We start from the raw sequence: 22,170 nt of genomic DNA on the forward strand, positions 1-22,170 counted from the left end.
CTAGACCATCCTTCTCAGGCAGAACTGGTGCTCCCAGACAATCCAAAAATACCAAGTTTCTTCTTCCTTATAAACCTAGGTATATCAACAATGAATTACCAGTGGGTGTTAAACCAGTCCAATATATGTTCATTCCAGAACTAGAGCATGAGATATTTTATCTTGACAGTCAGAATCATATGTGCTTTCAACGCACTGATGACCTTCCTTCTGCTCCCACTGAACATTTGTTTCATCTTCTCTTGAAAGGACTAGGTCACTATGAACTGGAAAGAGGATATCATGTGTTGATATCATTGGAGCTGAGTAGAAGACTGAATGAACTTAAGCTTGATTAATTCAGATGGGTCAAGCCGGAAATCTTAAAAGAAGCTGACAAGTCCTACAATGGCTCTTCCGATGACTCTGAAAAAGTAGATTAGTTTTGACATCATCAGATATGGGAGATTGTAAGGTCACACCATATGATCTGATGAGTTAAACACTTAAACACTACTTGTCAGCGTCAGCATAAACTACATCAACAACACCAATGTATCAAGCTTATCAATGCCAACATATAGTGTAGTTATTCTATGTAATATTTTGTATATTAGGTAATGGTATAGATAAGTATAGAATAGATCACAGATCTGGTATCTTTGTGATAAGATTGGTTCTTAGTGTAGATTAAACGCAATCCCTTCATTCAAGGGACATACTTGTATAGATTAGTTCATACACAACATTATGGAAAACCTTAATGTTGTGAACACGACTTGGTGTCGTAATCGTCTTTGTGACAACCGTCTTCTTTGTGAGGACAAAACCTCGTTCTTGGTGAAAGACATAATTTGGAGAACTCTTTGTGTCTTTTAATTTATGTTCTTTATTTTTCGTTGTCTAAATTTCTTTTTAGTCTTTATACGTGAAGTGTATTCGATCGATACAAACCTCACCACTTCCAGACACGTGTCAAAGTGGGTTTTTATTAGTTTTTATACAATAAATTTTTTTATTTGAAAACAAAATCTAAAAAACCAAAGTTCTTAAAATTTAATTCTCTATAAAATGAGCATAATCATTAAAATTTGAAGAAAATTATATTTTTTATTATTTTAATTTCTATAAAAAATACCAAGAAAAAAATATTCTTCAAAAATCAAAAAAATTTAAGGGATACTTCTACTCATTATACTAGTGACTTTCTAATTAGAATTTTCTCAAAATAAGTTTTTGATGTGTTTAATTTTTAATTTTAAGAAATATTAGTTTTAAAAAAATGTTGAACATAATATGATAAAAAATGTGATGATTTAAAATATTTATAATTAAAAAAAAACTTTTGATTCAACTTGTTTATGATCCCTAATTTACTATGATCCAAAAATATTTAGAGTCAAATATTTTATAATCCTAAATTATATCATTTATGATTTAAAGTTAAATGATTCAAAATATATAATGATCTATAATTTTTTTTAACAGAAACTATATTATCCATTATCATATTATGTTCAACATGTTTTGGAGAATATTTAGAGTCAAATATTTTATAATCCTAAATTATATTTTTTATGTTTCAAAATAAAATGATTCAAAATATATAATGATCTATAATTTTTTTTGAACAGAAACTACATTTAATTGAATATATTATTGTTCCAAAATCATATGATTCTAAAATGATTTGATTCAAAATACTACGATTCAAAATAATTTGATTCAAAATTTATGATCCAAAAATCATATGATTCAAAAAATGTATGAGTGGAAAATATTATAATCCTTAATATTATTCTTATTTAAAGATTTATAATTGTTAAACATTAAAAAACTCAAACCGATATTTTGTCTAAAAAATAAAATAAAAACAAAAAAAATCAAAAATGAAACAAAAATAAAGAAGAACACTAGTACCTTCAATTATATAGTAAAAATATTAAAAAAAAAGGGGAAAAAATAATAATAAAAAAACGAAAAAAATAAAAAAACTAAAAAAACCGAAAAAAAATTACAAACATTAAAACCGAGCATATATCTATTTAATTTTTTTTTGAATTTTTTTAAAAATAAATAAAAACAACAAAAATAAATAATAAACCCACTTAAATGACGTTCCGTGGACGTTCGCCGCACGTGATTAAATCTTGAGTCTGTATTAGTTACCACGGACATGGGACGCATGCAAACGCACCACGACCAAGTATTTGGGTTTGATGTTTGTGCCCTTGACGGAATAGGTGGTGGAGAACTCTCCTCACAGTCATTACGATTTTTTAAGTCCTCACCGGAACCGGACTATATATATATATATATATATATATATATATATATATATATATATATATATATATATATATATATATACATATATATATATATATATATATATATATAACTTCAAATAAAAACTGTAAATAATGTGAAAATGTAAAAACTTTATGTTTATGTTATTATTCTACAATGAATGTTGAATATGTGTATTGTTGAAGTACTTGTAATATGAATATTAACGTTTTATTATTCACATATGCATTAGAATGTTATTATTCTACAATAAATTTATGTATATTTATTTTTGTAGTAAATTTTAATTTGAGTTTTAAGCTGTAAGTATTTATTTATTCATTGTTGAATAATGACATAAAGTTGTGCATACAAAATTAATTGTAGAATAATAATATAAAAGTAGTGTTTTTATGTTTTCACACTATTTATAGTTTTTATTTGAAATATATATATATATATATATATATATATATATATATATATATATATATATATATATATATATAAAGAAACATGGGCCAACTAGAGGAGTACATGATATTGATGAATAAGAATTGATAAGGTTTGTTGAATGAAGATATATACAAGAAGGGTTATTCTCACTGTAGCTCAACATTGTTTCATATATTGATTTAAATGGTCGCTTGTGACATTTTTTTTTTGCTTTTGAAAGGTATGAATTCATTTGTTAAGGTTTAAAAAGTTCTTTTGAAAAAAAAATGAAGGGTCACCTGGTGAAACCCTTCCTAATCAGCAGACTTAAAGTTAAAAAAAATACCACCTCATCAGACATGTCCCTTATTAATTAAGATCTCTCTCTCTCTCTCTATCTCTCTCTCTCTCTCTCTCTCTCTCTCTCTCATCCCACACTGCCGGAAAACCCTAATCCTCAATTTCCTTCAATCGGTGACTGCCTCTATTATTTCCCTTTACCCTGTGTTCCAACACTGCCAGTAATCCACCATCATCTGCCACCAGAATCGTCTACCAGGTTTAAGAAAAAAGATTCCAGATCTGGTTTAGGATTTTATGCTGTCGAACGAGTTAAATTTATTACACCTATGTAAAGCTCTTCAAGGGTACATGGAAGATTATCTTTTTCGACTAGGTGCCAAATGATTTCCAGTATGATATATGGACCAATGCTCCTAAAAGTGTTCTCTAAAGAAAACATACTTTCCTTAGATTAATGGGTTTAAGCTCTGACGAAAATGATCAGATTTTGTGTAATAATGCAGTTGACGACGATGTGTTGATACAGAAAATTGAGATCGAAGATAGAATTATGCAGACCGATGGATTTGTGTTGAGAATCCCCATTGCAGAAGATGAATACACCACCACCACCACCATTGCTACTAGAAAAGGGTGAACCACCGCTGCCGCCTCCTCCTCCAAATGAATTACTAGAAAACTTGACGCCTCTCATGCCGGACAGATCTGCTCCCACTCCCATGAACCTCGAAGGTGTGAAAGTTTCATCGTCACATACTAAAGGATTTGTCAGATTTGAAAGATTTAACTGGTTCAAGAGATTTGTTTCTTGAGCTCTGTTCTTTCATCACTTTAAATGGTAAATTTGTGTTCACAAATCGAAAAAGTATTGAGGGAAATGGATTTGATTTCCAAGGGGGTTTATCAAATTGTAGGTTCGTAAATTACCTGCAGAACAAACTGGTTGTTTGAAGCATCCATTTGGTGCATAGAAAATGACCTGAAAGATTGAATTTGGAGGAGGAGAGAGAAGCGAAAAGACAAGCAAGTGGCAAATTTGAAGACGATTTTCTTTAATGAACTTGACCCATCCATCCATGAAGTAGTATTTGTCTTTGATTTTAACGTATTTAATACTCCATTCAACAACAAATTTGTTCTTGAGAACAACTGTTGCTCTCTTGTTGTTGTCTTTCTCTAAATACTTCTCGCCAAAAGTAGGCGGCAATGGCTGCAAAATATGATGAATAAGTAAAGATCTACGTAATGAGAAGCAAAAAAAAAGAAAATGTTTCATGTGTGTGTGTGTATGTGTGTGAGAGAGAGAGAGAGAGAAAAAAAAATTGCTACAGTTTACTAAATGGACGTAATAACTTTTGGCTTACGTGACAACGATGAGTCGACTCACTACTGAGTCATTGTTGACTCACCTGCTTAGTTGGCAGTTGACAAGGCAGTGTAACCTTAAAAAATGGGTAAATGTACGAAATTAATCGGTAAAACAAAAGTTCGTACCCTTTAAAGGCAAAAAAAAAAAAGTCACGACGGACCATTTAAACCAATATTCGAAACATTGTTGGGCTACAGTAATAACCATATACAAGAAAGCAAAACCCTACAACCATATACAAGAAAGCAAAACCCTACAGAAGAAAGCAAAAATAGGAAGGTAATTATCGAATCATAAAGACTACAAAAAGTTATGCTAGTGGTTTGTTCTACTAACTCTTTAGTATGAGAGGCGTCAAGTTTTCTTGACGATAGACACATCTAAAATATATTTCCTTTAACATTCAAAACTACTTTTATATTTCCTTTAACATTTAATGCCAAATATACTGCTAGATTTCATTTTTAGTGACCAAATTACTCAAACCAAGGATTTAACAACCAACATACACTCTTAACTTGCTTGACGAAAGAAACATCTAAAATATACAACAAGTACTCTTCAATAGGATTCATAGTTTTTCAATGGTAATTTCAAGACCATCTTCTAGTTTAGAGTGTGGAAGATATTTCACTTTCGCATCTGGATTCACCAATTGCCATCTGAAATCCATTTCAAATTCAACGGTAAATTAATGTTAATAGAACGTTCTACCTTTTTAATCAAAATCTATGTTCTACTTATGTAATGACACATATGTTAATGACTTCATACTTGTATCCCGTGGATAAATGATGGAGAAACATTGCGATTTGTAAACGAGCAAGCATATTTCCGACACAGATTCTCGGACCGGCACCAAATGCTTGAAAGTTTTCTGGTAGCATTGATCCCTTAAAAACATATACATTACTATTAGCTTTAAAAAAAAGGAAAAAAGAAACTACATCAAGAAATCTGAGAAGCTTAGAATATCAAACTTACATTCCATCTATCAGGGTCAAAACACAATGGATGGTCGAAGTTTTTAGGATCTGTGTGGACATTCCTAAGCCATACAATCACATTCCATCCTTTTGGTATAGTATAGCCTACATTATAAATAAAATATTTGGCTGTAAAAACATAAAACAAGTAAATAAATAGCTCCCTAATTGCCTTTATATTCACTAGCACCTTGCTAGCATTGCGTTAATAATTTCTTTGCCGTCCAAAAAAAAAAAATACCTTGATACTCAAAATCTTTTGTTGCTACACGCACTACAAAACCAGCGATATTCGCCAATCGAATTGTTTCATCCACAACCTGAATTCATGAGTTTCAAAAAAGAAGATTCATAGATCAAGACAATTAATAACTCGAAGGAGATGATTTAATTAGCATATAACCAAAATAATCATACCTTCATGGTGTATTCCAACTTTAAAATCTCATCGCTTGTTACAAGGAGTTCGCTCTTATTGCTTTTGAGAGACAAGTTCTCCTCCTATACATGAATGCGTGTGTTAAGATAAAGAAGTTCGAGCCAAAGAAAGTAAACCATGGGCAGGTGTAGGTATACCCGTAGCTTTTCTAAAACGTTTGGGTATTTCGCAAGATAATAAAGAGCCCACGTCGTGACGACCACAGTTGATTCAAAGCCAGCAAGAAGAATGCCAGTAATGTTATCAAGAACCTCAGTATCACTCAAATGGTTTCCTTCCTCATCCTTGATATTCATCAAACCATCCATTAGATCTTGAATAGGTTGATCATTTTCACCGTTGTTTTTTCTCCTTTTATCCAACTCTTCCCTGAAAAACTCTTGGGTTTTTCTACGACACTGTAAGAAAAAATTTCAATGGGGGAGATATCATCTACACCACCTCTAATGATAGCCAGTTAACTTGAAAAACATATAAGTTAAACACATAAATTAAAAAAATCATGATAATTAACTACCTGAAGAGCATGATAAAATGTAAATCCTGGTATATTCAATGGGTAGGCTCTGAATCCACTAACCACTCCGGCTAAGTATTTTTTAAGTCTGTCGAGGGTAGCGCCAGGCTCAATACTAGCAAAATACATGCCAATGTTCTCAAATGAAACCTTCTTCATTTCATCATAGAAAGTAATTTTGCGGCATTTGGTCCATGATTGGAGAGCCGATATCATGCGTGGTTGCATGGCAAGAGCGATTTGACGAAGAGCATCTGGCTGGTTAATGCTTCGAGATACAAAACTTCGAAGCCTAAGATGTGCTTTTCCATGAACTCCAGCCAGTGATGTCTTGCCTGAAAGCTCGATCATTGCCCATCCATACTTGAAACTTTCAGTATCTCGAAGTACAAGTTTATTTGTCACAGGTAAAAATGTAATCACTGACGGTCTACCGAATAGGTGTGTCTTATACATTCCTATCCCATCGCCATACCTATTAATGTCGTAACATATAATCAAACTTATGAAAAAGCTAACTAAAGGCGGTATTTTTAAACGAAAAACAAAAAGATCAAATAATTACTTGTGACGCTTTGAATTGATGTAGTCATCGGGGCGACGAAGGAATTTGAAGTACCATAAGAAACTGATCGTATCACCCAAGATCGGAAATCCCATGTTTCCTGGAGGCAGCTTGGTATCGCCTTTGGATGACCGTAGAGTTGCCATAACTAATCCGTACCATACATCGTTCCACCACCACAATAACCACCCTACCAATGGCAACACTCCTATCACCACAGTCGACCATAGTCCCACCGCCATCGTGTCTCTCTAGTTTATGTTCTTTCACGTTCTTAATGAACTTACATGTGACTGCATGTGTTTATGTTTTTGGCGTGCAGGAAAGATACCATTAGAGGAGTAAGATATTCGAACAACACTAGTCGACAAGTTTGTAAATTATTTTATTGTTTCAAGTCTTGGATTTTGTGACAAGTTTGTAAATTATGTTATTATTTTAAGTCTTGGATGTTGATTGTTGATTGGACGATAATATCGTTAGTGAAATGTCATTATATATAACCTTGCCCCAAGACCAGCAACTGGAGACTATTCTATATATAAATCATAGGTATTGATGTTAAACTCACCTATCTTTACGTTCTTACATTAATAAACTAATTATCCCACATGGAGAGTGCTACTCTATTTATAAATCTTTATTATTGAAAGTAGTGCTACTCTAGAGAGAGTAGTGATATACTTACCATATTAAAAGTGCTTAGCGGTAGCTAAGATTTATGGTTCAAAAGTTTGTCATTTAAAAGAAGGCGTCGGTTTTATCGTGTTAATTTTTTTTTCTAAAATTTATATAAAAAATAATCAATCTAAACAAATTATTTAGATAAAAACTTAAGTCTCATTAAACTTTAAGCGAAATTACAACACACCTAAAAAAACATAGAATTTATAAATAAAATAAATTAAAATTAAAATTACGAAACCTATAAATTAAAATAAAATATACATAGACCTATATATTATATTTTTTTGCAATATCGTCTTTGGCCTTTAACATCAACTCCCTTTCGCATCCGATAAAGTTACTAGCTAGTATTTCTCGTTGAGGTCGTCATGTTACGAAATTTTCCTTCTTTTTTGCAACACTCAAGTATTGCTCAAAAGTAGCCTTTAAGTTGTCAATTTTGTCTGTCATGTGCTCGATGTCACTCGAACCACTTGCGGTCCCTTTGCCCTTTCGTTTATCTTGGTCTGTTCCTATGTGACGACTAGCTCTTGGAACCTCAATAGAATTATCGTTGTTGAGATCAATCCCGACATGCGCATCCGACATATAGCTATGAGTAGTTTCAGATGTTTTTGGTCTTTTATTAGAACCACCTGTGAATGATTCCGAAGTTTGGATATCTTTCCACTTTTTTAACATCTTAACAACGTTCCAAACATGCTACAACCTTTTAAATGATTGTTTCGAATTAGGGTTGTGAGTGAGTTTCGAATTCGGTTTGGGGTTAGGATTGAAATTCGAATTGGGAGTCGGGAAGGTGGTAAAATGAGTTGAACTCATTTTCCTTTTGGGATTGCAATTGAAATTGAAATTGGGGATGAGATTGAGATTAAGATTGGATTGTGGTTGAGATTGGAATTATCATTGGGTTTGGATAGGATATGTGTAGTATGCACCGAGATAATGGTAGCTAGGAGGTGAATAAACAGGGTGATCACTTTAATTTTGGATGAATGTATGTGATGAAGGTGAGACTGAGTTTGTATTTTGGATATTTTTCTTGCTAGTTTTTGGAATTTTTGGGTATGAAGGGGAAGCCATATTTTTAAAAATATGATGAATTTTTTAGTGAAAAATGGAAGATTGTAGTATGGTATAAAATAAGGTAGTGAATAGTATTTATATCGGTTGAAAAGTAGGTAAAATTTTGAATTAAAAAAAACAATATTAAATTTAAAAAAACGGTAACCTCTCTTTCTCTTTCATCGGCATTAACTTACCGAGTTTGGCCACTGAAACTCGGCATGCCGAGTTGGAAGGTGCATTTCCTTTTTTCTTTGGTTTCGGTTGACGCAGAATCTCTTCCGGCTCGTAATCCATTTCGGGTATGACTTCGGGTTGTGATTGAGTTTTGAATTGGGTTTAGGTTTAGGTTTAAGATTGGAATTGGAATTGCGAGTTAGGAAGGTGGTTAAATGGGTTGAACTCATTTTCCATTTGGGATTGCACCTGAGATTGAAATTGAAATTGGGGTTTGAATTGAGATTGCGATTGTAATTGTGGTTGGGTTTGGATATGATATAGATATTATACACTGGATAATGGTAAGTAGGAGGTGAATAAATATGGTGATCACTTTGATTTTGGATGAATTAATGTGATCAAGGTGAGATCAGGTTTGTGTTTTGGGTAGTTTTCATGCTATTTTTATGAGTTTTTGGGTTGGAAGGGGAATTTATTTTTTCACAAATATGATGAATTTTTGAGTGAAAAATGGAAGATTGTAGTGTGGCATAAAATAAGATAGTGCATGGTATTTATATCGGTTGAAAAGTAAGTAAAAAATTAAATTTAAATAAATGGTATAAACTATAAAAAAAACATTAAAAATTTTGAAATTAGAATTTACCTCTCTTTCTCTCTCATTAGCATTAACTTACCGAGTTTGGCCATCGAACACGACATGTAGATTTGGTATCGCGGTGTTCACCGAGGACACGTCAGCAATTATCGAGCTCCCATAAGTCCACTTTGTCTAACCTAAGTGATCATATTGTTAGTATACATATGATTATACATATATGTATGATGTATTTGGTCTTGTGAGGCCCATTATATTGTGTATGTATTAGGCCCGGTCCTCTTTTATGTATTTTGTATTTATATTAATTAATGAATGAGATCAGGGCGAATGAGAATTGTTCACATTAACAAGGTATCAAAACGGTAATACCATCTTCTCCCTTATCTCTCATTAAACCCTAGTGTCGTCGATATTCTCCTTGGTCGACACTCCTCCTCTAGCTCTTTATTCCATTCTTCTTGTTGTCTTTTCTCACTCTAGTTATTCATCAATATGACTGGAGACACAGGTAAAGGTATCCCTCTTACTAAAAAACCCTATGTGATCTCCAACATTCATGCCTCAATTCATCTTCTCCTTGACTATGATCACATGCACTACGACGCATGCATGTAACTTTTCGAGACCCATTTATGTGGGTTTGGAGTTTTCAATCATCTCCAAACTCCAAAGGATCCTTCCTCCTTCAACAAGGAGGAGTAGAAATACATAAAATCCATTGTCAAAAGTTGGATTTACAGCACGTTGTACCCCTTCCTACTTTAGATGTCCTTGAAAAAGAAGTCCAATTCATACAATCTATATATAGAATCAACTCGAGACCCTATTTTGATCCAACGCCAACTCACGAGCCATACAATTAGATACTGAAATTCGATCCATCGCCATGAATGATTCTACTATCGCTGCTTATTACACAAAAATAAAAACCATTGTTGATACTTTCGATATCTAGATGTAGAACTCCCAGAAAAGAACTTGGTTATTTATATGGTAAATGGCTTGGCCTGAAGTTTGGATACATTGCTAGTCAGATTCATCACTCCAAACCTATACCTTTGTTTTCGGATACTCGCTGGAAGTGGAAGAACAATGGCTAATTGAATATCATCACCGACACAATGGGCAGTTGTCATAACCAAATGCTTTTTCTCCAACTACTTTAGTTACTGGAAACTCAGGTACTCACTCATCCAATCGCATCGGTAGGACTCGTGGAGACTGGGACGGTAGTCGCAATGGACGTGGCGACAGGTCCTATGGTCGTGGTGGAAGGTTGTCCTACATCGCTTTATGTCAACATGATGGCAACAACCATCAATCACCCACCGGCTGGGGTTTTGATTTTTACCCGCTAGCTGATGTGGGCTCCTATCATCAACAACATCAGCAGGCCAACCTGCTTCCTATACCTGCCCAACACCATATTCACTCCAACTGGCCCAACAACTCAAACTAATGAACTGTTCCGTCACAATAACCTTCTCAACGTCGAAGTGGGTCCATCCAACCTCAACAAGACTTTTCTACTGCTCAAAATCAACATCAGCCCATCCCACCATGCCAGTTGTTTAGCCTATCTACTCCTTCTCAACACTCAGACCATGCCACAACTCTTCCCGAGCTCTTTAACGAACAAACCTAATCACAATGGTTGGTATATTGATACATGGGCAACAACTCACCTACACTCTGAAGCATGTATACTCAAAACCAAATCTAATAGCATATTCTTGATGGGTTATTAGGGTTACAACTACAATGCTTTAAGCGGAAGACAATTTAACAATTCAATTGATTAGGGCACGTGCAACCTAATTGGATCTATGTCTTTAACATATAGCAACACACTATGAATGGTTAATCTACAAAACTTTTCTTATAAACAAACTAATTCATAAGACAAGAATAATAACCTTAAAGATTGTTATTGTAAACAATCTTGGATTCCTCTTTGAAAGACTCTTGGAAGCAAGCACCACAAGTGTCGTTCCTATAATGGTTCACACCCAAATCCTAACAACCAAGGAGCTTGAAGACAGAGAGAGAGAGAGAGAGAGATAGAGAGAGAGAGAGAGGTGGAAATTTCGGCCTTATGCCTCTAGGAAGAGAATAAACAAAATATCAAACCCTTAGGGGTTTATATAGGAGTCTAGGAAGGTATTGAATATGTAACATCCCAAAATTCAAGACCAAAAATTTCATTTTTATATAATAGAAAAACACTTAACAACTTTGTTCCGAACATTGAAACATTTCCTTTAAATAAATATCAGAGTATAATCCCAAAGATCACGTAATGCAGAATAATATGGGTGAGTGCGATGCGATCGTCCCGAGCTCCTTAGCTGAAAACTGAAGGTACCTGAAACCAAAAACTATAAAACGTAAGCACGAAGCTTAGTGAGTTCCCCAAATACCATATACCATACATATCAATTGGGCTATACATGCCATACATACTGTGAACCATACATCTCAATCATATATCAAATAAGGTGTTATGTGTCGCACATAGTCTTTTTGTTGTGCCACGAGCCGCTACATGGTCTTTCTTGCCAAGCCGAGGGCCACCCCCTATGTCTTACAGACAAGTTCCAAGAGACGCCTCCTGGTCTTTCATGCAAGTATCACAAAGACAACTAGCATACATACTACTCTACTTGGCAAATGAGCATACAGTATGCCAGGAGCCACCTCCTGGTCTTTCATACATATTTCCTAGGGCTAACCCCCGGGTCTTCCTATTATACATAATAGCATACTGTGTGCCACGAGCCACCCCCTGTTCTTTCATACATAGTGCCTAGGGCTAAGCCCCGGGTCTTCCTACCATACATAAACTAAATGGGCCGACATTGTGGCCATAGACCCATACAAATAGTGACGAGACTCACATCACAAGCTGACTGCTGAATCCCGCGAATAAAACCCTCGCTGCTAGCTGGCAGATCCCTGAACTGCTGATCTCTCGACTCCCCGAGCTACCGATCATCATACAACTTAATTATGTCCAGGATTCTTATAACTTAATCATAAGTCCTCACAGGGGTAGAAGACCATTCCACGCCTCACATACTTTTGTCCAAATGCCTTCATAAGTCAAACTAGGTCAACCTTGGTCAAAGTCAAAGTCAACGGTCAAAGTCAACGGTCAAAGTCAACGCTCCGAGTTGACTCAACTTGTCGAGTCACTCCCCCTGACTCGCCGAGTTCCCATGCTACTCATAGTCGCGAAACCATGAACCAACTCGTCAAGTCCCTTCACGGACTCGTCAAGTTCCTTCTATATATAATTGGGACATTACCATCTTAACTCGTCGAGTCCTTCCCTGGACTCGGTGAGTTCTTCGGTCTGTTAAGCCTTTCTTAATGGATTGAGCCACTATTCTTCATTGTGTGTTACTTGTATCCCCCCCCTAAAACATAGAAAAAGACTTGAAAAAAATGTAGGGGTACTCACCTTAATAATGTTTTTAACACATAATAATGTGTAAATTTGATGAACTAACATAAAATGTATTTATAAGAACACTAGATTGGATGAGAAATACTTACAAAAATCCTTGAATTACCTTGGAAGATAGTCTTGTTTTTGAGAGAAAACAAGAATGGGATGAATTGGGTTTGAAGGCTTTAGAGAATAAGTGTTTGATTATTAGAGAGAATTGGTGTTGAAATGTTACTGTAAATGAGGTTGAATGTATCCTAAATTGTGTGTGTGTGTGTATATATATATATATATATATATATATATATATATATATATATATATATATATATATATATATGAAAGAAGGGATAAGGTGATGTGAGGTTTACATTGGTAAATGTAATTAATCACATTGGGAAAACAATTCATAGATCAAGTGGCACCAAAATTTCTAATTAAAGCATGATATTTCGACCAAAACTAAACCAAAATCAAAAGTGACTTCGATTTTGGCAGCAAACACCAAAGAGATTTCGGTCCTAGCTTCATCTAGAAAGGGATTTCGGTCTTAATGGGCTTTCAGCAAGGTGTTTTTGGTCTTGTGGTGGATCCTTGAGGGTGATTTCTGTCCAAGGGGGTAAACACAATGCGAATTCGGTCTTACCAAAACCGAAAACCCGATAGCTTATTTTATTTCCTTATTTTTATTAGTTTCTTTTAGATTTTTAGATCTTTTTATCATTATTCCATTGTATTTTATTTATTTTCTTTATTATGGATCATACCGGGGACTTTTTATGTTGCATGAGGTTTTTTGTAGGTTCTTTGGAGCTCATTGTGGTTGCGGTTTGAATGAAGTTGGGCTTTATGGGATTTCGAGGCATTATTGGGCTTTGCGGATCCATTAAAGGAGATTTGGGCTTAAAAAGCTAAAGACTTGGATGAAGTGGGCTTGTGAAGATGGTTCATGAATTTGTATTTTGGGCTTGGAGCATCCATATTTGAAGCTAAAAGATGATTGGTTAATTTGAATCATGTGGGATATGGAGGGGACCAAGGGAATCTTTGGTAGTGGAATGGTTAGTGGAGGAAAAATGAGCCAATAGCATTCCAACAATATTTGTGCGGGTGGATTTTCACGCACGCGGGTACCCGCTTTACTGCCCAGTTATTGGCATTTTGGTCATTTGGCTTGCCATTTACCATGGGGGTTGGATCTTTCAGCTATCACTTCGATTTTACATCATTGGAGACTAGAAGAAGGCGATTTTGGAGCTTGAGACTCATTTCTTTTCATCTTTTCAAGTTATTGTTAGTTGCTTTATGCAATTAGACTTTTGTGATTGTTATTCTTTTGCCATGAGTGGCTAAACTCTCTATTTTGGTTAATCTTGGCTAAAACCTTTGAATGTTTGTGGGTTTTTGAAGGATTCATGTTTATTTATCATTTATCTTATGTCTATGATTCTAGTTCATATTTCCTATGATTGTTTAATGCTTTGATCATGAACTTGGTACTTGAATAAGCAATTGTTGGTTTATTTCTTTGGTTTAGCATTGAATTATTGAATTTACTTAGAACAAGGGATTTATGATGGTAGAAATCATCTCTTGCTTATGAATCATAACACCTTGACGGATGTGTAAGCATTGACATCCTCTAAGAATTGGGGATTCCTTCATTCTTAAGGCTAATCAACTTCTTGGGTTCAATTGCTTCAATTGGATCTTTGATTTTGATTAAGAAGGTGTGTTGTAGGCTTCCCCAACCTCCATACTACCTATGAGGAATCTTGGCATATCATGCTTCATGATTGCTATAACCAATTTGGGATGAATGATAAGCTTCATGTTGAATCCTAATGATAAACACACAAATGTTCATTGTGTTGAATTGCCTTGGTTAACCAATTCTCTCCAATATTTGAGCATCTCATCATGTTGCTTAATTGCAAGCTTTTTTAGTTATTCAAGTCTTTTAGTTTTCAAGCAATCACAACACCCCCCCTTCTAGTTTAATTGTAGTTAGTTAGTTTATTTACATTAGTTCTATTGGATTGCATTGGTGATTGAATACAGTCATTTCCCCGAGGATCGATACCCCTTTTTACCATTATATTACGTTTTATTTGCAAACAAAGGGTGTAATTTGCTTGATAGCATCCAATAGTGGAATGTTGATTTGGACCTTGCGGAAAGTCTCAAGAAACTCTTTCTCTTCTTCTTGTTTCTTTGAGGAAGTCAACCGGGACGGGAAGGGTGGTGGTATGACCAATGGTTTGATGGTCTTCTTGGAAGAGTCGGGTTGGTCAATGTTTGGCACAATCGGGTCCTTTGGAGTAGAGACAACTTTCGGAGGTTCAACAATAATAACTTGATCCTCTTCTTCTATTGAAACTTTTTTAGGGTTGCTCTCTCCAAGTATTTTCCCACTTCTCAAGGTTATTGCACTCACATTGGGGTTCTTCTCGGTTTGAGAAGGAAGTTTACACCTTTGTTCCATCTTGTTGAGAGCGGTGGCCAAGTCTCCAATTTGTGCTTGAATGTTGGAGAATGCGTTCTTGGTCTCTTGTTGAAATTGGGTTTGGCTTTGAGAAAGAGAAGTAACTAGTTCTTGAAGGCTCATTTGATGGTTACCACTTGATTGGCCTTGTTGATGAGGTTGTTGGTAATTTGAATGGGGATGAGATGTTTGTGGGTATGGAGGTTTTTGTGATGGGTATTGTGGATATTGGGGTCTCATCATAACATTTGGTGGGTTTTGCTTTGGTGGGTATGGGTTGTTTGGGTTATTCCTCCAATTTTGGTTGTATGTGTTTTGAAATCCCATGGGTCTTGGTTGACCTTGATATCCGCCCATTGCATTAACATCCTCCGGTTCACTACCAAGTGAGGGACACTTATCCGTATAATGTCCCGTCATTGCATAAATTCCACACACCATTAATTGTTGACCACTTCCCACCACCATTTGACTTAACACATTAGTCAAATCCAAGAGCTTTGATTCCAAGTGTTGGGTGTTGCTAACTTCACCGACCACTTGTGGAGAATTTCTCTTCATTTCAGTGCGAGTCCCAAAGTTCCTTTGATTTTAAGAAATGGTTCCAAAAAGTGATCTTATCTCTTGAGGTGTCTTGTTGAAGATGTCACCACCACTTGAAGAAGTAGTTGTTCGGGTATGTTATGTTGAGGGCAACTTGCACACAAGTTGTTTAATCGCTCCCAAAAATCATGAAAAGTCTCATTCTCCTCTTGACGAATCCCCAAAATGTCACTTCTTTGACTTGATATCCGGGAGGTGGGATAGAACTTGCTATTGAAGGCTTTGAGTAACTCTTCCCATGTGTGAATAGATCCTGATGGTAAGTTAAATAACCACTCTCTAGCTTTATCTTCCAAGGTGAGCGGGAAGGCGGTTAGTTTGAAATCATCCAATGTCACATGTTCGGGCAACATGCTAACACATATCATATGAAAGGACTTCAAATGCCTTTGAGGATCTTCTCTATCCAAACCATGGAACTTGGTTAGTTTATGTATGATACTTGACTTCAATTCAATCCCTCGGCGGTTTGCGGGATAAACAATACCAAGGGGTGTGTGAGTAACATCCGTCTCCATCATTTGTCTAAGTGTCAACTCTTGAGGGGGATTGGGTGGATTGGAGTTATTGGGATATTGGTGCATGTAATTGGGAGGTTGTTGGTAAGGTGGGTATGGGTATTGTTGGTGATTGTACATTTGTGGTGGATAAGGTTGGTAGTTAGGGTATTGGTTGTAGGGAGGTTGTTGTTGTAGGTACATTGGTTGTTGGTACATTAGAGGTTGTGGGTAATTAGGTTGATTTGGTTGATGTTCTTGTTGTTGTTGAACTTAAAAAGCATTGTTTTGAGGTTGGTTGTTTTGATGAAAGTTTTGGTTTTGTGGTTGTGGTTGTTGATAATTGGGTTGATTTGGTTGATGAGGGGGTTGATTCCAAGGTGGCATATCTATGAGAGGTTCTTCGTTTTGTTGTTGTCTTGGTTGTTGGGGTGGGGTATTGGCATCTTGATTGTTTGGGTTTGGGTTAGGATTGTGAGGTGGAGTGTGATTCATGGCTTTGTAGTTTTCAAACGGAATGTCTTCAAAGGAATGACCAACAATTGGAGAACTCGGCTCGGTGTCGGTATCACTTGAAGTATAAACTTGATATTCTATGGTGATTAGTGGAGACGAGGAAGAAGCTTGAACTAGTTGTTGTTGCCTTGCTTGTTTGGCTAACTTTTTCAACCTTTTTGCTTCTTTTTCAATCTCCGGATTGTAGAGTAATTCACCGGTTCTTGTAGACCTACGCATAAACAATCAAATAACAATAACCAATTACCCCGGCAACGGCGCCAAAACTTGGTAGGATGTCAAGTCCACCAAGCAAATTACACCCTTTGTTTGCAAATAAAACGTAATATAATGGTAAAAAGGGGTATCGATCCTCGGGGAAATGGTTGTATTCAATCACCAATGCAATCCAATAGAACTAGTGTAAATAAACTAACTAACTACAATTAAACTAGAAGGGGGGTGTTGTGATTGCTTAAAAACTAAAAGACTTGAATAACTAAAAAAAAAGCTTGCAATTAAGCAAGATGATGAGATGCTCAAATATTGTAGAGAATTGGTTAACCAAGGCAATTCAACACAATGAACATTTGTGTGTTTATCATTAGGATTCAACATGAAGCTTATCATTCATCCCAAATTGGTTATAGCAATCATGAAGCATTATATGCCAAGATTCCTCATAGGTAGTATGGAGGTTGGGGAAGCCCACAAAACACCTTCTTAATCAAAATCAAAGATCCAACTGAAGCAATTGAACCCAAGAAGTTGATTAGCCTTAAGAATGAAGGAATCCCCAATTCCCAGAGGATGTCAATGCTTACACATCCATAATGGATTTATGATTTATAAGCTAGAGATGATTTTTACCATCATAAAGCCCTTGTTCTAAGTAAATTCAATGATTCAATGCTAAACCAAAGAAATAAACCAACAATTGCTTATTCAAGTACCAAGCTCATGATCAAAGCATTAAACAAGCATAGGAAATATGAACTAGAATCATAGACATAAGATAAATGATAAATAAACATGAATCCTTCAAAAACCCACAAACATTCAAAGGTTTTAGCCAAGGCTAACCAAAATAGAGAGTTTAGCAACTCATGGCAATAGAATAACAATCACAAAAAATCTAATTGCATAAAGAAACTACCAATAACTTGAAAAGATGAAAAGAAATGAGTCTTAAGCTCCAAAATCGCCTTCTTCTGGTCTCCAATGATGTAAAATCGAAGTGATAGCTGAAAAATCAAACCCCCAAGGTAAATGGCAAGCCAAATGACCAAAATGCCAAAAACTGGGCAGTTGCACGAGTACCCGCGTGCGTGAAAATCCACCCGCGCAAATATTGTTGGAATGCTATTAGCTCATTTTTCCTCCACTAACCATTCCACTACCAAATATTCCCTTGGTCCCCTCCATATCGCACATGATTCAAATTAACCAATCATCATTTAGCTTCAAATATGGATGCTCCAAGCCCAAAATACAAATCCATGACCCATCTTCACAAGCTCACTTCATCCAAGTCTTTAGCTTTTTAAGCCCAAATCTCCTTTAATGGATCTGCAAAGCCCAATAATGCCTCGAAAGCCCACAAAGCCCAACTCCATTCAAACCGCAACCGCAATGAGCTCCAAAAAACCTACAAAATACCTCATGCAACATAAAAAGTCCCCGGTATGATCCAGAATAAAGAAAATAAATAAAATACAATGTAATAATGATAAAAAGATCTAAAAATCTTAAATAAACTAATAAAAATTAGGAAATAAAACAAGCTATCAAATCACCCCAAGCTTGAATTGGACCCGCAAAGTTGAGTCTTTTGAGTCTCCGGTGAGAAACAAAAATTTTGAAATTTTTGGTCAAAAGTAGTGGTGGCGGCCGGCGGAGGCGGCAGGTAGTGGGCGGTGGCGGAGCTAGGGTTCCGGCGAACGAATTCTGCCAAATGTACTATAGATCGGTGTGGTTGAAAGTGTTTGGTGAAGAGTGCCCCAATAAAAAGTGGAATGTGATGGAAGGTGGTGGCGGTATTGAGCTTTGACGATTTTCCGGTGAGGGAGAGTGATGATGGCGACGCTAGCTTTTTCCGGTGAGAAAGGGTACATGGTGGTCGGAAATGGAAGTGGTTGAGAATGTGGTTTATGGCTATAAAGCAGGGAACATTGTGAAGATGCGTAGGGTCTATGAAAGACTGATTTTTACCATGTTGACTGATGTTGACCAAGTTCTATGGTATCTTTCTTTTTCCTTTTTTGTTTAGCTCATCCCGAGCTCATTTTAGTCTTGTTCTAACCTGAGGACAAGTTAGGTTTAAGCTTGGGGTGATTTGATAGCTTATTTTATTTCCTTATTTTTATTAGTTTATTTTAGATTTTTAGATATTTTTATCATTATTGCATTGTATTTTATTTATTTTCTTTATTATGGATCATACCGGGGACTTTTTATGTTGCATGAGGTATTTTGTAGGTTTTTTGGAGCTCATTGTGATTGCGGTTTGAATGGAGTTGGGCTTTGTGGGCTTTGGAGGCATTATTGGGCTTTGCGGATCCATTAAAGGAGATTTGGGCTTAAAAAGCTAAAGACCTGGATGAAGTGGGCTTGTGAAGATGGGTCATGGATTTGTATTTTGGGCTTGAAGCATCCATATTTGAAGCTAAAAGATGATTGGTTAATTTGAATCATGTGGGATATGGAGGGGACTAAGGGAATCTTTGGTAGTGGAATGGTTAGTGGAGGAAAAATGAGCCAATAGCATTCCAGCAATATTTGCACGGGTGGATTTTCACGCACGCGGGTACCCGCACAACCGCCCAGTTATTGGCATTTTGGTCATTTGGATTGCCATTTACCTTGGGGGTTGGATATTTCAGCTATCACTTCGATTTTACATCATTGGAGACCAGAAGAAGGCGATTTTGGAGCTTGAGACTCATATATTTTCATCTTTTCAAGTTATTGGTAGTTTCTTTATGCAATTAGACTTTTGTGATTGTTATTCTATTGCCATGAGTGGCTCAACTCTCTATTTTGGTTAGCCTTGGCTAAAACCTTTGAATGTTTGTGGGTTTTTGAAGGATTCATGTTTATTTATCATCTATCTTATGTCTATGATTCTAGTTCATATTTCCTATGCTTGTTTAATGCTTTGATCATGAGCTTGGTACTTGAATATGCAATTGTTGGTTTATTTCATTGGTTTGGCATTGAATCATTGAATTTACTTATAACAAGGGCTTTATGATGGTAGAAATCATCTCTAGCTTATCAATCATTACTCCTTTATGGATGTGTAAGCATTGACATCCTCTAGAAATTGGGGATTCCTTCATTCTTAAGGCTAATCAACTTCTTGGGTTCAGTTGCTTCAATTGGATCTTTGATTTTGATTAAGAAGGTGCGTTGTGGGCTTCCCCAACCTCCATACTACCTATGAGGAATCTTGGCATATCATGCTTCATGATTGTTATAACCAATTTGGGATGAATGATAAGCTTCATGTTGAATCCTAATGATACACACAGAAATGTTCATTGTGTTGAATTGCCTTGGCTAACCAATTCTCTCCAATATTTGAGCATCTCATGATCTTGCTTAATTGCAAGCTTTTTTTTAGTTATTCAAGTCTTTTAGTTCTCAAGCAATCACAACATCCCCCCCTTCTAGTTTAATTGTAGTTAGTTAGTTTATTTATAGTAGTTCTATTGGATTGCATTGGTGATTGAATACAACCATTTCCCCGAGGATCGATACCCCTTTTTACCATTATATTACATTTTATTTGCAAACAAAGGTTGTGATTTGCTTGGTGGACTTGACATCCCACCAAAACCTCTTTGAACTTTGATTCCCAAAACCGCAAACTCATAAGTAGGGTATTATTTTATGGTTTTAGATTTACCCTTTCGACTTGTGTTGACTCATATTAACTTATTTCAACATGGTTTTGAATATATACATATATATAACATATATAAACATATCCTCTTGGCATTCAAGTTCTAATGTATAAATGTTACGTTGCGAATTCACTCGCACACAGTTACAGTTTAGACTTGATTGTTCTAGAATTTTTCCAGTTGTTACATCATCCCCCCGTTAGAGGGAATTTCGTCGCGAAATTAGTTCTAACGTGGTTACTTATGAACTGGGGAAAAGATGTGGGTACTTTTGTTTCATCCAGTCTTCTCGTTCCCAGGTGAATTCAGGTCCTCGCTTGGCATTCCAGCGGACCTTCACTATTGGTATAAAACTTTGTTTCGTTCTCTTGATCTCCTTGTCCATGATTTCTGCTGGTTCTTCTACGAAGTGTAGACTTTTATTTACCTCGAGTTTATCAAGTGGAATTAACAGATTCTTGTCGAACAGATACTGTTTCAGATTGGGCGTGGAAGATGGGGTGTTTGTTACTGAGTTCCTGCGGTAGTTGAGGTTTTCAAAGAGTCCTGTAACGATTGTCAAAAATGCGAGGTGAATCGATTGTCCCTTATCCGTGATAATTGATAGCGGTATAATGTGCAGTCTCACAACTTCCTTGTGGTATGTTCCTGTCAGCTTTTCTACTTTATTTGTTGTTTTGATCGGTAGGAAGTGTATGGGTTTGGTTCTTCACTCAAATGGTTGCGTGTCCACCTACAGTCCTGGGCAACTCTGCCCTGAAATTCGTGGTATAACTCATACTTGGTTCATCTATCATCTCTTTGTGTATACAAGTCGTATATAATTAAGATTGGAAAGACAGTCGGATAAGTGATTCTTCCCTAAGCGCACAACCAAACAAGGAACAGTATTCAAGGCGGAATCACACATCCAAGTATGTAGAGTCTTAATTATATACAACCATTACGTATGCACCCAGTAGTGATAAATTACCATCATAGGTCCTTAGTTTCTACAGGAATGATGCGATTAATGTGGGTGAGAAGGTATATACAACTACTTTTTCCATAGCTACTGCGTTTTAGGTCGATTCTTGAACTTGACTTGTTGTACGAGTGGTATTCTCGGGAGGTCTCCTGGGAATATTGCGGGAAGTTTACGGACTTCTGGATTATCTGTGATGTCTTTCGCTTCTTGTTTCTTGTCCACGACGTAGGCTAGTAAAGCGTGGTACCTTTTGTGTAGGTACTTTTGAGTCTTGACGCAAGGGACGATTTGGGGTTTTGAGTCGAGTTGGTCATCATAAGTGACGAGGGTCCCGTTAGTCGGTAGGCTA

At 36.0% G+C, this 22,170-nt stretch overlaps 1 protein-coding gene across 1 annotated transcript; it reads right to left on the reverse strand.

The window, feature by feature from the left end:
* Positions 1–4,645: 4,645 nt before the first annotated feature.
* LOC145108178 (ent-kaurenoic acid oxidase 1-like) lies at positions 4,646–7,199 on the reverse strand. The gene is made up of 8 exons (XM_079045193.1): positions 6,883–7,199; positions 6,318–6,792; positions 5,938–6,198; positions 5,779–5,862; positions 5,603–5,681; positions 5,360–5,466; positions 5,150–5,268; positions 4,646–5,037 (listed from the first exon to the last, which is right to left on the reverse strand). Exons 1-8 carry the CDS (start codon positions 7,122–7,124, stop codon positions 4,947–4,949), a joined length of 1,458 nt encoding a protein of 485 aa, XP_078901319.1. The 5' UTR covers positions 7,125–7,199; the 3' UTR covers positions 4,646–4,946.
* Between the last annotated feature and the right edge of the window lie 14,971 nt (positions 7,200–22,170).

This window comes from Lactuca virosa, chromosome 4, assembly GCF_052849685.1.
Source record: "Lactuca virosa cultivar CGN04683 chromosome 4, Lactuca_virosa_CGN04683_v6, whole genome shotgun sequence".
In the NCBI taxonomy this organism is placed as follows: domain Eukaryota; kingdom Viridiplantae; phylum Streptophyta; class Magnoliopsida; order Asterales; family Asteraceae; genus Lactuca; species Lactuca virosa.

What these genes read in the sequence shown, in the direction of transcription:
- LOC145108178 (XM_079045193.1), bottom strand. Translation starts at nt 7,124, where the DNA reads ATGGCGGTGGGACTATGGTCGACTGTGGTGATAGGAGTGTTGCCATTG. An exon ending in CATTTTATCATGCTCTTCAG is followed by an intron (nt 6,199 to 6,317) that starts GTAGTTAATTAT and finishes TTTTTCTTACAG; the next exon opens with TGTCGTAGAAAAACCCAAGA. An exon ending in AGTTGGAATACACCATGAAG is followed by an intron (nt 5,682 to 5,778) that starts GTATGATTATTT and finishes TCATGAATTCAG; the next exon opens with GTTGTGGATGAAACAATTCG.